Source organism: Megascapheus bottae, chromosome 21, assembly GCF_031878675.1.
Source record: "Megascapheus bottae isolate mThoBot1 chromosome 21, mThoBot2.hap1, whole genome shotgun sequence".
NCBI lineage: Eukaryota > Metazoa > Chordata > Mammalia > Rodentia > Geomyidae > Megascapheus > Megascapheus bottae.
The window spans coordinates 11,470,115-11,485,225 of NC_143529.1; the positions used below are offsets into that span (position 1 = coordinate 11,470,115).

At 41.0% G+C, this 15,111-nt stretch overlaps 1 protein-coding gene across 1 annotated transcript in view; it reads left to right on the forward strand.

Annotated features, from left to right (window-relative positions):
* The window catches only part of Cdk15 (cyclin dependent kinase 15), an 82,143-nt gene that overhangs the window by 37,999 nt on the left and 29,033 nt on the right, over nt 1–15,111 (forward strand). Inside the window, exon 10 of the mRNA XM_090354358.1 lies at nt 5,124–5,187. Within this exon, the coding sequence (XP_090210484.1) occupies nt 5,124–5,187 (64 nt within the window). The remainder of the gene's footprint in view (nt 1–5,123; nt 5,188–15,111) is intronic.

The window sequence follows — 15,111 nt, forward strand, 5'->3', positions numbered from 1 at the left end:
GTGCTTCAAGGACATAGTTGTACAGTGTTTAACTATTCATTTTGGGTGCCAGGAGGTAGGATTAATTAAATCATGTTTTCTTATAGGTCTATCTAATAGTTTTATTCCAGCATCTGTAGTTCTGGGGAAAACATATAAAGTTACAGCAAAAATGCCATAGGGGAAAAAAAAAACATTTTGTGAGATGTTATATGAAAACATTAACATTGGTGTGGAGGTGTGGTTCAAGGGGTAGAACTCCAACAGTGAGCAAGAAACCACTGACATTACATTTGATGACCTTAACCTTCCTTTAAGAAGTGTATCCAGATGGCTGTGTTACACACGAGGGTTATGCTGGGTATAAACTTTGAGTCTGGACTTAGTTCCTTATTTAGCAATTGACCAATGCATACCTATTTATCATGATGTGATTTTTTACATTTAAATTATTCATTCATGTTTGGAGTACTGGGGTTGGACTCTGGACTCATGTGCACTAGACAAGTACTACTCCACTGAGCTATTTTCCAGTGCCAATTTTGCCCAGTGGGCCTTGAACTCAGAGCCTGAATGCTGTTCTTGCTCTTTCTCAAGGCTCAAGCTCTACCACTTGAGCCACAGCACCACTTTTGGCTTTTTCTATGTATGTGGTACTGAGGAATTGAACCCAGGGCTTTGTGCATGTTAGGCAAGCACCTACACTAGGCCTAACTCCTGACTATATACATATATATATATATATATATATATATATATATATATATATATTTCTTTTTTTGCCAGTCCTAGGGCTTGAACTTAGGGCACTGTCCTTGAACACTTTTTGCTCAGGGCTAGTGCTCTGCCACTTGAGCCACAGTGCCACTTCTGGCTTTTTCTGTGTATGTGGTACTGAAGAATTGAACCCAGGGCTTCATGCATGCTAGGTGAGCACTCTACCACTAGGCCACACTTCCAGCCCTCAACAAATGTTTTAAAATATGTCAACGCTGAATTGGGCCAAGTCAAATCAATTAATATATTCACTTACTTATACTTCCCCTATTTCACATACTTATTTCCCCTCCCTCAGAAGACGTCTTAAAATCTATTTAGCAATTTTCAGTAACACAACATATAATTGTCACCTTGTTCAACATATCTCATGAACTTATTTCTCTTTTCTCCCCAATTTTGTATCCTTCCAACATTTCCCTAGCTTTGCTTCCCTTAATCTGGGGTGTCTATTATTCTACTTAAAGGACTTCTTTAGGCTACACCTATGAGATCATAAAGCATTTTTTTTTATGTGTGAGGTTGGCTTATTTTATTTAACATAATGTCTTACAGGTTTCTCCATGTTGCCACAAACGACAAGATTCCCTTCTTTTTAAGGATGAGTAGTATGTATAATGTGCCACATTGTCTTCATCCATTCATTTCTTGAGGCACACTTAAGATAGTTCCATATCTTGTGACTAACACTGCAATGAACACAAGATTATAAATGTCTCCTTTATGTCCTTACTTCATATTTTTGGGTACATGTTCAGTAGTGGAATTGCTAGATCATAGGATTATTTCAGTTTTGAAGAATTTACATGGACTTCCTTAATGACTGTTCTTTTTCTGTTGTTGTTCGAGACCAGGACTCAAACTTGTTATCTGACACTTTTATTCATTGACTGGCACTCTACCACCTGAGCCATGTCTCTCTTTTTTCTTTTTTATTTATTTGTTTATGTATTTATTTTGTTATATTTGTGTGTGCTGGTCCTGGGCCTGAAATCAAGGCTGGGATACCATCCCTGAGCTTTTTTGAACAAAACTAATGTTCTACCACTTGAGCCACAGCTTTACTTCTAGCTTTTGGATTGTTAATTGGAGGTAAGGGTCTTAAGACTTTTCTACCCTGGCTGGCTTCAAACTGTGATTCTTGGATCTCAGCCTTCTGAACAGCTAGGATTACAGACATGAGCCACTGGCATCCAGTCTTTTTCTTTTAATGACTATTCTAATTTACATTTTCACCAACATGGTACAAAATTACCTTTCTTTTTTTTTTTTTTACTATGATCCTTCCAATGGGAACGAGTTGATATTTCTGTGCTCTTAATCATAACTGTTACCTTAACCTACAGTTCTCTGCTAGTAGTGATTTTGAACATTTATTCATTTGCATGTCTTCTTTGGAGAATTTTTTTAAAAAATTTTTAGTCAGTCCTGGGGCTTGAACACAGGGCCTAGGAACTGTCCCTGAGCTTTTTTTGGCTCAAGGCTAGCACTCTACCACTTAAGCCACGGCACCATTTCTGGCTTTTTCTGTGTTATGTGGTACCAAGGAGTCGAACCCAGGGCTTCATGCATGCTAGGCAAACACGCTACCACTAGGCCATACTCCCAGCCCTTGAGAAAGTTTTATTGAAGTCCTTGTTATTTATTTCTTCCTATTGAGTTCTTTGGAGTTCCTTACATATTTCGAATATTAACCCCTTGTCAGATACATAGTTTGGAAATATTTTTTCCAGTCCATAGGTTGTCTCCATACTCTACTATTTATTTTTTTCTGTAGAAAATTTTTCTAGTTTTATGCAGTTCCATTTGTCTATTGTCTATTTTTACTTTTGTTGCCTGTGAAGTAAGCCTGAAAATGAAGCAGATTACAAATCATTCCTGAACTTGAGTTTTACTAAATGTGGTCTACACAGATAAAAATAGGAAAGAAATTTATTTTGAGGTCTCATGCTATTTAATGTAAGAATTGCTTCTCTGAAATAAATAGTTCTATTCTAAATTTTCCAGTGTCTAACCACATTTAGTGAGGTTTGCACTTTGAGATTCATGTTTGCTAGGCAGATGTTCTACCACTTGAGCCACTTCCCCTGGTCTTTATTTTACCATCTTTTTCATCTGTATGCACTCACATATGTATTTATATCTCTGTAATAGATAGCTATGAAATACAGAATAGATTTGTGGCCAATTTTCTAAATCTAAATTTTTTTTATCAAATAATTCTGAATTCAGCTCAAAAATCAGAATAAACAATTTCAATTTTAAATCTATTAGTCAAAATGCCATTAGTTTCTATTTCAGCAAAGACCGTAAACAGCTTCTATAGCCACCATGATCACTAACTGTCCTGAAAGAGCCCTCAGGGGATTAAATCAACAATGACTGGTCTTCAGTTTCTTAGAAAGGGAAGGAAAGCTTTAGTACTAATTGTCTGAAATGAAAAAGAATTCTAAACTGAACATCAAATTTCCACTTAAAAATACACTGAAATTTTAAGTTCTAAAATCTTAACCCTAAGGCTTTTGGCATAAGATTGTCCTAAACATTTAGTATCTATTTTGTTGCCATCGGGTATAGTAGTTTCCTGTATCTTTTCCCATTACTTTGCTTTCCTTTCCATTGGGATAAAGCAAATGAATGGGAGCCAACAAATGAATGGGTACCCATGCTTCACCCTCTCCCATTCACACGTGCATCTGTACAAATACATAAGGTGGTAGGTTGAGGAAGGAGAATGAGCTGTTCTCTCCTACAAAAGAAGAATTAGTCCCGTTGGTTTTTCAAAGTGGATTCCTAGTTTGACAAAGTTCTCTCTGGCTCAGGGTGGTCAACAGGAAAAGCCTATAATCCTCTCAGTGGCTTTCCAGTTTGTTTAGAGAATGGATCAAAGCAGGAAGATTTTACTGGGTGGTATGATTTTATTATTGTATTATATGTGACAAAAATAACACTTTAATGTTTTTTGTTTGTGGACAAGCTTCATGGGCCTCCAAAAGCATATTTCTCAGCCTGAGTCCTAGGCAGCAAACAGATTTAAGATCCTGGATTCCTCGCTGATTATATATTTAGTCATTATTAGGCAATTAACTTCCTGCCATAAAACTTGGAACATCTATGTTCAGTATTGTGCACAAGCATTGTGTTGTGGTCATATAGTAAAAGCTCCCCTGTGCTTTATTTCACAAAACAATGTCCTCTGGACTTTTATGATTCTTTTAACAGAATAATGCCCCAGTGACAGCTCCATCCAAACTCTGCTTTGGCTTTATATTTTATTTTATTTTTGGCCAGTCCTCAGGCTTGAACTCAGCGCCTGGGCACTATCCTTGGGCTTTCTCAAGGCTAGAGCTCTACCCCTTGAGCCACAGCACCATTTCTGGCTCTTTTTTTTCTATGTATGTGGTACCGAGGAATCGAACCCAGATCTTTGTGCATGCTAGGCAACCACTCTATCACTAGGCAAAACTCCAGCCCTGGCTTTATATATATTTTTTATTTTTATTTTTGCCAGTCCTGGGCTTGAGCTCAGGGCCTGAGCACTGTCCTTGGACTTTCTCAAGGATAGAGCTCTACCACTTGAGCCTCAGCACCACTTCCAGCTTTTTGGTATGTATGTGGTACCAAGGAATCGAACCCGGGTCTTCGCGCATGCTAGGCAAGCACTTTAACCACTAGGCCAAACTCCCGGCCCCCTGGCTTTATATTTTAAAAAGACTTTTCCCTTACATATAACATCTTCATGAAAAATTAAGTTTCAATTGGGTCACCTAAAACATGGGTCAATTGCCATTACAGTCCACCAGTGAAACACCAAATACCATCTTCTAAGGTGCTGAGCATAGAGAAAACAAGAAGAGGTGGAATTTGTAGAAGGTTCTGGAGATAAATTCAGGATAATTCTTTTTTTGCTAGCATTCCACTACCTAAGGGTCAGTAATCTGAATCCTTTTTAATTTGAGCGCATGGAGGAACAGCTGAATGCCCACGCTGAGGCATAATTTAAGCTGTCAATATGCTTGTGCTGATGGGATGTAAGCAAAAGGACAGTCACTGCTGTTCCTTTTTATCCTTAGCTGCCAATGCAAATCCTCATGGATCCTCATGCATGACAATTTGCAGATGAGAAAGACTTTAAGCAAGGCTGTGTGATCTGCTTCACAAGAACAAATGAGTCAGACTCATAGAGATATGCTAGAGAGTGTCCAATAAGCCCAAAGAAACCTTTTCTCATATATATCAGCTTGTGTCATGTGACATAATTGCTTTCTTCCTCATTCCCCCCTGATCTGTCCCTTCTGTCTCTGTTTCTGCTCCATATCCAGTTTTCTTTCCCTCCCTCATCTTCGTTTTTCTGTGGTTTTATACAGGTGTTGGGCGTCCCTACAGAGGATACCTGGCCTGGAGTCTCCAAGCTACCTAACTACAATCCAGGTAATGCTGATCCAAGCTCTGGAATGTGCTAGGGATTGGCAAAGACAGGAGAGCACTGCCATGTAGCATGTCCGTCTTGCATTGAACCTAACCGCAAACATGGAATTCCTAGATTCCTGGATTTCCTGACCCATTCTTTTATGAGAAAGATATTGAAATAGTAGGTGAGGTTAGATCAGTTCCCTGACTGTGAAACACAAGTATCAAGCTGAAAAGTCATTTGGAATTATTGTTACCATGGGTTTCACAGCCATTTCTAATGTCCTGTAGTTCAAAGGAACAATACGATTTTAAATCCTTGAATGAGTAAAGACATGGGCTCCTTCCTTCCCTCCTTCCTTTCTTCTTCCCTTCCCCCTTTTTTTCCTCTCTCTTCTCTCTGTCTCTCTGTCTCTGTCTCTCTCTGTCTCTGTCTCTCTCTGTCTCTCTCTCTCTCTCTGTGTCTCTCTGTGTCTCTCTCTGTGTCTCGCTCTCGTTCGCGCTCTCTCTCTCTCTCTCTCTCTCTCTCTCTCTCTCTCTCTCTCTCTCTCTCTCTCTCTCTCTCTCTCTCTCTCTCTCTCTCTCTCTCTCTCTCTCTCTCTCTCTCTCTTCCCCTTTGGTCAGCCTTGGGGCTTGAACTCAGGGCTTGGGCACTATTTCTCTTTTGCTCAAAGCAAGGACTCTACCACTTAGAGCTACAGATCTATTTCTCATTTTCTGGTGGTTAATTGGAGATAAGTCTCAAGGATTTTCCTGCCTGAGCTGACTTTGAATTATAATTCTCAGATCTTAGCACCCTCAGTAGCTAGGATTACAGGCATGAGCCACCAGCTCCTGGCATGGTCCCACTTTTTGAGCCCCTTGACTATCATTGAGTTGATTTGCTAGGTTATTGAACTCGTAAAATATTAGGGGGTGGAGATTAAAGCAACAGAGAGAAGATAGAGGTTTGCTAGGCCTAGGAAAGCCATGTACGATGTCTCTAGATTATACTTAGTAAGAATTTACCCATTGCTTCTAGACTCAACACTTATTTTCAGGGCTGGGAGTTTGGCCTAGTGGTAGAGTGTTTGCCTAGCATGCACAAAGACCTGGGTTCAATTCCTCAGTACCACATACATAGAAAAAGCCAAAAGTGGTGCTGTGGCTCAAGTGGTAGAGCTCGAGCCTTGAGAAAGAGCAAGAACAGCATTCAGGCTCTGAGTTCAAGGCCCACTGGGCAAAATTGGCACTGGAAAATAGCTCAGTGGAGTAGTACTTGTCTAGTGCACATGAGGCCAGAGTCCAACCCCAGTACTCCAAACATGAATGAATAATTTAAATGTAAAAAATCACATCATGATAAATAGGTATGCATTGGTCAATTGCTAAATAAGGAACTAAGTCCAGACTCAAAGTTTATACCCAGCATAACCCTCGTGTGTAACACAGCCATCTGGATACACTTCTTAAAGGAAGGTTAAGGTCATCAAATGTAATGTCAGTGGTTTCTTGCTCACTGTTGGAGTTCTACCCCTTGAACTGAGGTTATGTGAACTCTACAGAAAACTAACAACAGACTAAAATCCTTTCAACTGCCTTATGAATGAGTATATCTTTTGGTCCTTTAAAAACAGTTTACCATTCCTCACTATTTTGAGGAAAGTGTCTTCTGGCCAGAGAGCTGTGAGATTGAGAGAAAAGGAAAAGCTTTTTGTGGGAACTGTGGTCCAGTCTATGAAAGGGCGTCTCATCTTTCTACCTTGTCTGTGCTTTCCTTCTCTATCCAGGTAAAAATGGGTCCTTTCACTTTCCCCATCTTCCTAACACATGTGGAAGCAAAATCTAGGGTCAGAGGAATCATTTTAGATGATGTAAATATGAAGCTTCCAAGGTGATCATATACTGTTTTCCCAAACTTGTCCCATTTGGATTTCAGATGGGTCCAGGCAATAAACTGATATACTCTACTCATTATAGAACATCTTGAAGAAAACAGCAGAAACTTAGCTGGGATGTTTCCCTGTAATTTCTGTGTGAAAGAAGAAAACTAGGCTCCAATAAAATAGAAAATTGGTACATTTTTCATTATTCTGCTATGTCCAAGAAATATGCAATTTTTATTTACAAAGAAATTCTCCAGGGCCCAGAGCATGGTCTAGTGGTAAAGTGCTTGCCTAGCATGCTCAAAGCCCTGGATTGGTCCTCGGTACCTCATCACAGAAAAAAACAGAAGTGGTGCTGTAATTCAAGTGGTAGAGTAGTAGTCTTGAGAAAGCTCAAGGGCAATCTAGGGCAAGCCCTAGATTGGCAAAAAGAAATAAAAAAGAAAAAGAAAGAAAGAAGGAAGGCCCAGCACCAAGAAGGCTCACATTTTGTGTTATTTTTCTAGTAATTGTTTTTTAGTTATTTTTCTGTTTTTGCCAGTCCTAGGGCTTGAATTCAGGGCTTAGGCACTATCCTTCAGCTTTCTTGAGGCTAGCTCTCTACTACTTGAATCACAACACTATTTCTAGCTTTTTCTGTGTATATGGTACCAAGGAATCAAACCTAGGACTTGTGCATACTAGGCAAGCACTCTACTATTAGGCCACACTCCCAGCCCCAGAAGTCAACTTTTTTTTTGAGCACTTATCTCCTAGGTACTATGCAAGGTGGAAGGCTACACAGAAGGATGTGTTGTGTTTGTGAGTCTCTAGAGCTCTCTCATTTAGTCTGCCCTCCTTGTTACCTAAATGCTCATTTGTGAGTGTGACTTCATTGGCTTGGAAAGCTTGAAACTGTGGGTGAAGCTAAGCTTATGGAAAGAAGGCAATTGTAACTTTAGCCACAGCCAAGATGTCTGACCGTGCTGCTACAAATCTTCAGAGTCTGGCATGTGTTGGGTGTGATGTCAGAACTATACCAATAACTCAGTCCCAAGTACTGTCTTCCTGGGTCGTGGAGCGTCCCTTTATATGAATCAGTAAGCTCCCTTTGAGCCACTCCTACCCACATTCCTGAGCTGTTGCTCCTGCTGCAACACACTTGAACTTTCATAATTTAAGGGAACAGAAGAGGTGATAAGGAGCCAGAAAATTGTCACAGAAAAGAACAATGCTAACATGGTTCTGGGCAAGACTTCCATTCCTGTCCTTTTCATTCCAAGTAATAGTAAAGCTCCAGACTTCACATTCAGCCAGCATAATTAATGTAATTGTACATGAAAAAAGTCAACACATAATTGTACATATTTATAGTACAGAGTAATATTTCAGTCCCTCTAAGCAATATGTAATAATCAAATCAGGTCAGTTGGCATACCATACCTCTGTGCTGGAGCATTTGAAATCCTCTCCATTTGGTATTTTTGTTGTTTTCTTTGCCATGTTTAGGATTGAATCCAGGGTCTCGCATGTGCTAGCCAATTGCTCACCCACTGAGCCATATCCCAGTGATCTACTAGTTATTCTGAAATGTCCACTTAGTTGTTATCAACTGAAATTATTCTGCTGAGTTATAGAACATTAGAAATTATTTCTCTTGATAACCTGATAACCTTTCTTTTTTTGGCAATGCTGAGACCGAATGTCTTGAAAGTCCTAAGAATGCACTGATCAGAAATGAATTATTCCTTCTAATTTACCCCATACCCATTAATCATCTTCTCTATCCCACCCTCCTCCACACACTTTCCAAATGCTGTGATAACCATGCCTCTCTTCTCTACATCTATGAGACCAAGATTTTTCCGCTTCCACACATCATTGAGCCTTGTGTGTCTTGCTATGACTAATTTACGTCACTAACTCCTTCCAGTTCCATCCACCTTGCTGCAAATGACACAATTTCATTTTTTATGATTGAATAGCATTTCTGTGTATATCATATTTTCTTTTCTTCTTCTTTCCTCTGTGCATGTGTGTTTGCCAGTCCTAGGGCTTGAACTCAGGGTCTGGGTGCTGTCCCTGAGCTTTTGTGCTCAAGGCTAGCTCTCTACCATTTGAGCTGCAGCTCCACTTTGGGCTTTTTTTGGTAGTTAATTGGAGATAAAAGTCTCAGGAAGCTGGGTACAGTGGCTCATGCCTGTAATAATACACAGAAGGCTGAGATCTGGGGCTCACAGTTCAAAGCCAGCCTGGGCACTAAAGACCATGAGACTCTTATCTCCAGTTAACCATTAGAAAACAATTAGCACCACTAGAAGTGATGCTGTGTCTCAAGGGGTAGGACAGTAACCTTGGGCTGAAGAGCTCAGGGATGACACCCAGACCCTGGGATAGGGTGGTGGCCTTGAGCTGAAGAGCTCAGGGACAGTGCCCAGAGTTCAACCTCACAAATGATGGGGGGAAAAAAAGTTTCATGGAGAGCTAGGATTATAAGGATGGCACTGGTGCCTGGCTGAGTCATGTTTCTTCATCATCCTCTGTTAATGGATATCCAGATGGATTCCATGTCTTAGCTATTGTGGTACTGTAGACATGCAAGTGCAGGTGTCTGTATGGCATGCTGATTTCATTTCTTTGGCTATCTATGCAGTAGAGGGATTGGGGGATTGTAGCATAATTCTAATTCTTTTGTTGTTGTGTTGGGTTTTATTTGTTTTGTTTTATTGTGTTTAGGTCCTGAGGCTTGAGCCTGGGCACTGTTCCTCAGCTTTTTTGTTCAGAGTTAGTGTGCTACCACTTGAACCACAGCTCTACTTCTAACTTTTTTTATGTGGTTAGTTGGAGGTGAGAATATCTTATCATGGACTTTCCTGCCTAACCTGGTTTTGAACTGTAATCCTCAGATCTCAGTTTCCCAAGTAGCTAGGGTTACAGATATAAGCCTGTGACCCCCAGTTTAATCCTAGCTTTTTTGAAAAACTTTCCAATGGCTTCTATAATGGCTGTGCTAATTTACAGCCCCACCAATAGTACATGAGACTTTCCTCCTTTCTTCTTTCTTGTGAGCATTTATCATTTTTGACTTTTTTATAATGTCCATTCTAAACAGTTAAGGGACAGCTCATTATGGTTTTGGTTTGCATTTTTTGATGATTAGTGATATTAAACATTTTTCATGTACTTATTGGCCATTTAGATACTTTGGAGAAATGTCTAATTATTTTCCTGTTTGAAAAATTGGATTGTTTGAGCTCAAGGACAATGCCCAGGCCTAGAGTTCAAGCCCCACAACTGACCAAAAAAGGATTTTTCTGTGTTTTGGGGTTTCTTATATATTTTGAGGAAGCCCCATTGCTCTGGGCATGGAAAAACTATCAAAGTCCATTAATATCCACACCACCATTTCTAGGCTTTTTCTGGACACTGCCTACAAAGATAACACAGACTCTGTTCCTATTGGTTTTAAAAATCACCCATGCGGGGCCGGGAGTTTGGCCTAGTGGTTAGAGTGCTTGCCTAGCATGCATGAAGACCCAGGTTCAATTCCTCGGTACCACATACATAGAAAAAAGCCAGAAGTGGTGCTGAGGCTCAAGTGGTAGAGCTCTAGCCTTGAGAAAGTCCAAGGACAGTGTTCAGGCCCTGAGCTCAAGCCCAGGACTGGCAAAAAAAAAAAAAAAATCACCCATGCTAACTGGGCACCAGAGGCTCATGTGTATAATCTTAGCTACTCCGGAGGCTGAGAGCTGAGAATAATTCTTCAAAACCATCCTGCGCTGGCAAATCCATGAAACTTTTATCTCCAATTAACCACGCACACACACACACACACACACACACACACACACACACACACACACACACATCTGGAAGTGGAGCTCAAGTGGTAGAGCAATAGCTTTGAGCACAAAAACTCATAGACAGCTGGGAGCTGGTAGTTAATACCAAAATCCTAGCTACTCAGGAGACTGATAGCTGAGGATCACAGGGTGAAGCCAGCCTGGACGGGAAAGTCTGTGAGACTCTTATCTCCAATAAATTACATAGAGAAAGCTGGAAATGGGGTGACAGAGGGCTAACTTTGAGCAAAAGAAGCTCAAGGAGTGCTCAAGCCCTAAGTTCAAGCCCCAGGACTGGAAAAAAAAAAAAAGCTCAGAGACAGCATCCAGGCCCTAAGTTCAATCCCCGAGACTAGTGCACATGCGTGCGCACACACACACACACACACACACACACACACACACACACACACACACACAGAAGGAAAAAGAAAAAAAGAAATCACCCAGTGTGGACTCCACTGTAAAGTTTCTCCCAGTTTTCTTGGCACTGTGATGAGCAGGGCTGTAGACTTTCTAGCCATCAATGCCGACTTTTGTGTCTGATTAAACCTGGGATGGTAAGGTGATGTATCATTTTCGAGACTGTCTCCTTCTTTCCTTCCTTCCTTCCCTCTTTCCTTCCTTCCTTTCCTTCCCCTTCACTCCCAACTTAAGCAAACTGTCTGAGAACTGTGTCCTCCACTTCAAAGGGCCAGTTGTCTTATTTTGATGTGGGCAGATTGAGAAGTAGGCTTTGAGAAATAGGCTTTTTTTTTTGTTTAATCTTTTCTCATGGGATAGCTTTCAGAGCAATATATCCAAGTGTCAGTGAGGGGGTTCTGACGAGCCCAGATTCCCAGACTCTCAGCAGGATCATTCTCTAACAGAAATATAAAAGTGAAATATTAAAAACCCTGGGACGTGAACTCCATCCATAGAGTAGCCAGTGTCTTGCCTGCTTATACCTTGGAGAAAAAAAAAAAAAGATCTTAAAAATAGAGAGAAGAGGAAAAAAAAAATGTGCTTTGAGCATGCAGTTTAGTAGAGTATAGTAACATCTCCTCAAAGAAGTGGGTGTTGGTGACCCCCCAAAATGCTCCTCCTTTGACTTAGTTTCCAGAACACTCCTCCTCCCCCCCTCCCCTTTTTACATGCTAACTGAGATGCCTGTGATTGGCTGAACAATAAACTGGTCACACTTGCTAACGGGCTGCCATCTTTCACACAATTAGCCAAGACACATTAATCACACCAGCCTGGGACAGAGGCTGTGCTGGTCTCCTGCAGTGAGGGAGGGGAACTTTTGGTGAGCCTTGGTAAACTACCCTAGGAAGCAATAAGAAAGACCCTGGAGGGGATTCTACTATTCAGAAAGTTTGAAAAGGTTAAAGTTCCATTTGAAGGCCTAGGGGATGGGAGTATAACCTAGCACAGAAGAGCCTAGAAAGTAAAGCATACAAGTTTCACCTCAGCTGAGATTTTCTAGCATAGGAAGTAGAGTGAATTTAAATAGTGGATTAATATAGACATTTTTACAAAGTTCTTTCTGCCTTCTTGTCTTCAACATCTGTGCCCAAGAAAATGCATTTAGGGCAACTTCCCTCTGAGCCTCAGATATTTGGGGCCCAACTAAGCAGAGGACATGGCTAACTACTGTATGGGTTTCACCATTGGAAGTCTGAGGAATGGCTCTTATAAGTGTAGTATCTAGTTTCAAGGAAGATAGAATATCAACTGGCAAGATAATGGTCCTAAAGTTGGTATCACAAGACCATTAAAGTAGTTAACCTAAAGCTAGTGTCGTGGTTCATGCCTATCTTCTTAGCTCTTTCTCCTCTTCCTCCTCTTCCTCCTCCTCCTCTTCCTCTTCTTCCTCCTTCTTCCTCCTTCTCTTTCTTCTTTTTGCCAGTTCTAGGGCTTGAACTCAGGCCTGAGCACTGTCCTTAGGCTTTCTTAAGGCTAGAGCTCTACCACTTGAGCAACAACACCACTTCTGGCTTTTCTCTATGTGTGTGATACTAAGGAATGGAACCCTTGTCATTGTGCATGTTAGGCAAGCATTCTACCACTAGGCCAGACTTCTGGCCCATCACCCTAGCTTCTTAAGAGGCTGAGATCTGAGGATTGAGGTTCAAAGCCAGCCCAATCAGTAAAGTCCCTAAGACTCTTATCTTTCCAGTCAACAAACAGAAAGCCAGGAGTGGAACTGTGGCTCAAGTGGTAGAACACTATCTTTGAGCAAAAGATCTCAGTGACAGTGTCCAGGCTCTGAGTTCAACCCCTAGGACTGGCACAAAACAAAACAAGAAGTTGTTCTGGAGGGGAAAAAATAGTTAAACATTTGTACTGTTGAGCACAATATTTTTTTATTTTTCTTTTCTAAATCCCCTTTAAGTAGATTTGCCAAAGGCAATGGAAAGCAGATAAGATCATACCTTAGAAACCCATTTGCTACAGAATCATGGAGGGCTTTTCAGAGAATCAACTAAATATTTGGACACATCTCAGCTAACGTAAACGGGGGTCTTATTCCACTAGAGGCTGTCCAGTCACCATCTCATTAGATGCAAAGATCCTGTGATAAAGAGAACATTTTTTTTCTGCCCACATGATTGCAGCCCAGTTGTGGATTTTAATGTGTCATTGATTGTTTCTTCCAGCTCCTTTTGCTCTCCTGAAAGGGTCTGTCGTGGCTCTGTTTGCTTCCTTAAACACAGTTTTTGAAAGCGCTCACGCTGTGTGAGCTCAAATCCTAGCATTAATGTACTGCTGAGTTCATTCCACCGCGCTCAAAAGCGCTGAGTTTAAATCCCTCTCAATTCCATTTGAGGCACCAGAAGACTTTATCCTTCTCCACTAATGGTTCCAAGTTTACATCAAGATACTGGGGGTCAAGGACAGGAGAGGATTTAGAAATAACAGTGCATGACATTAGTCAATGCATTTGCCAAATTGGCAATTAGTTCCTGATGTGCGTGCAAAGCATTTTACTCCTGTCTCTTTGATGCCTGTTTCCATAGAGAAGGAATCAAGTCCACAGAGGCCTTCCAACTTTTTAAGAAATATCTGCTGAAACTCATGCCCTGTTGGTGACATGAGTTCAGCTGCAGGGAAGCGTCCGGGATTATCCTAGTTCTTTCAGTCCCAGGAAAGAACACCTCACGTGAGTTTTCCACCAGAGAAATCTGAAGGAAATAAAAAGGCAAGAAAACAGAAAAAAGAAAAAAAAGAAGAAGAATAAAAACCCCACCAGGACCCCAGATCCTGCCCATGCCATTGAGTTTTGGCATGCTTGCTTTTTCAACCTTTGGCCACCAGGTGGAAGCAAGAAATAACAGGGCTGGACTAATGACATCTAGAGTAATATGTCACAGTGAAGTCTCACTCTTGGAATGTTATATTTTGTTATACATCCCGTGTGAACACCTTGAACCACTATAGAACAGGTGAGGAATGATATCTAAAATCAGCCTTGTCCCCACTGGGATGATAAACCATTATGCATTGGCTCAAAGGATTCTGAGCAAGTCTCTTGTGTCTGCTGTGAACACAATCATGTTCAAGGGGTTATTTGGTGGATTTTTTTTATTGTTGTTGGTTGTGGACTTTAACTCAGGGCCTGGGAACTGCCCTTGAGCTTTTAGGCTCAAGGCTAGAGTTCTACACATTTGATCCACAGCTCTACCTCCAGCTGATTAATTGGAAATAGGAGTCTTGTATACTTTTCTGTCCCAGGCTTGCTTCGAGCCATTATCCTCATATCTTAGCTCCCCAAGTAGCTAGCTTTTAGTAGATGCTCAGAGTTAGCCTTCTTCCTCCTTCCCTTTGTTTTTCTTTTGTAGTGTGGTAATACAGCTGTTCAGTGACTCACTGTGGTGCAAACCCAATAACGGGTGTGGGAGCACTGACCCTGTCTCTCTTTCTTTATATTTAGCTCCTTGGAAATCTTGGCTTCCTAGACATCAGATATGCCTTATGGCACCAGACTTGACTTATGGTTTTGCTTATTTGAACCTAAATGTCCTCTAGACTCTCACATTGTAAGAACTAACTCTGTTTTCAAATACCTAATTTGTTTTGAATGCCAGTTAAGGCTGTCCTTGTCTGTTCCCCACACCTAAATGACTAGATGTGTGACCACTCTATGCCCCCAGGGCCCTTCCCTGGATGAACCCTTGTTGTCCACCTGCCAAATAATCCGTGGCCAATAAGGACCCTAAAGTCACAGCCATTGCTCACTTGGTCCAAATGTGGTATATTGGAAAGTGCTAGAGCTT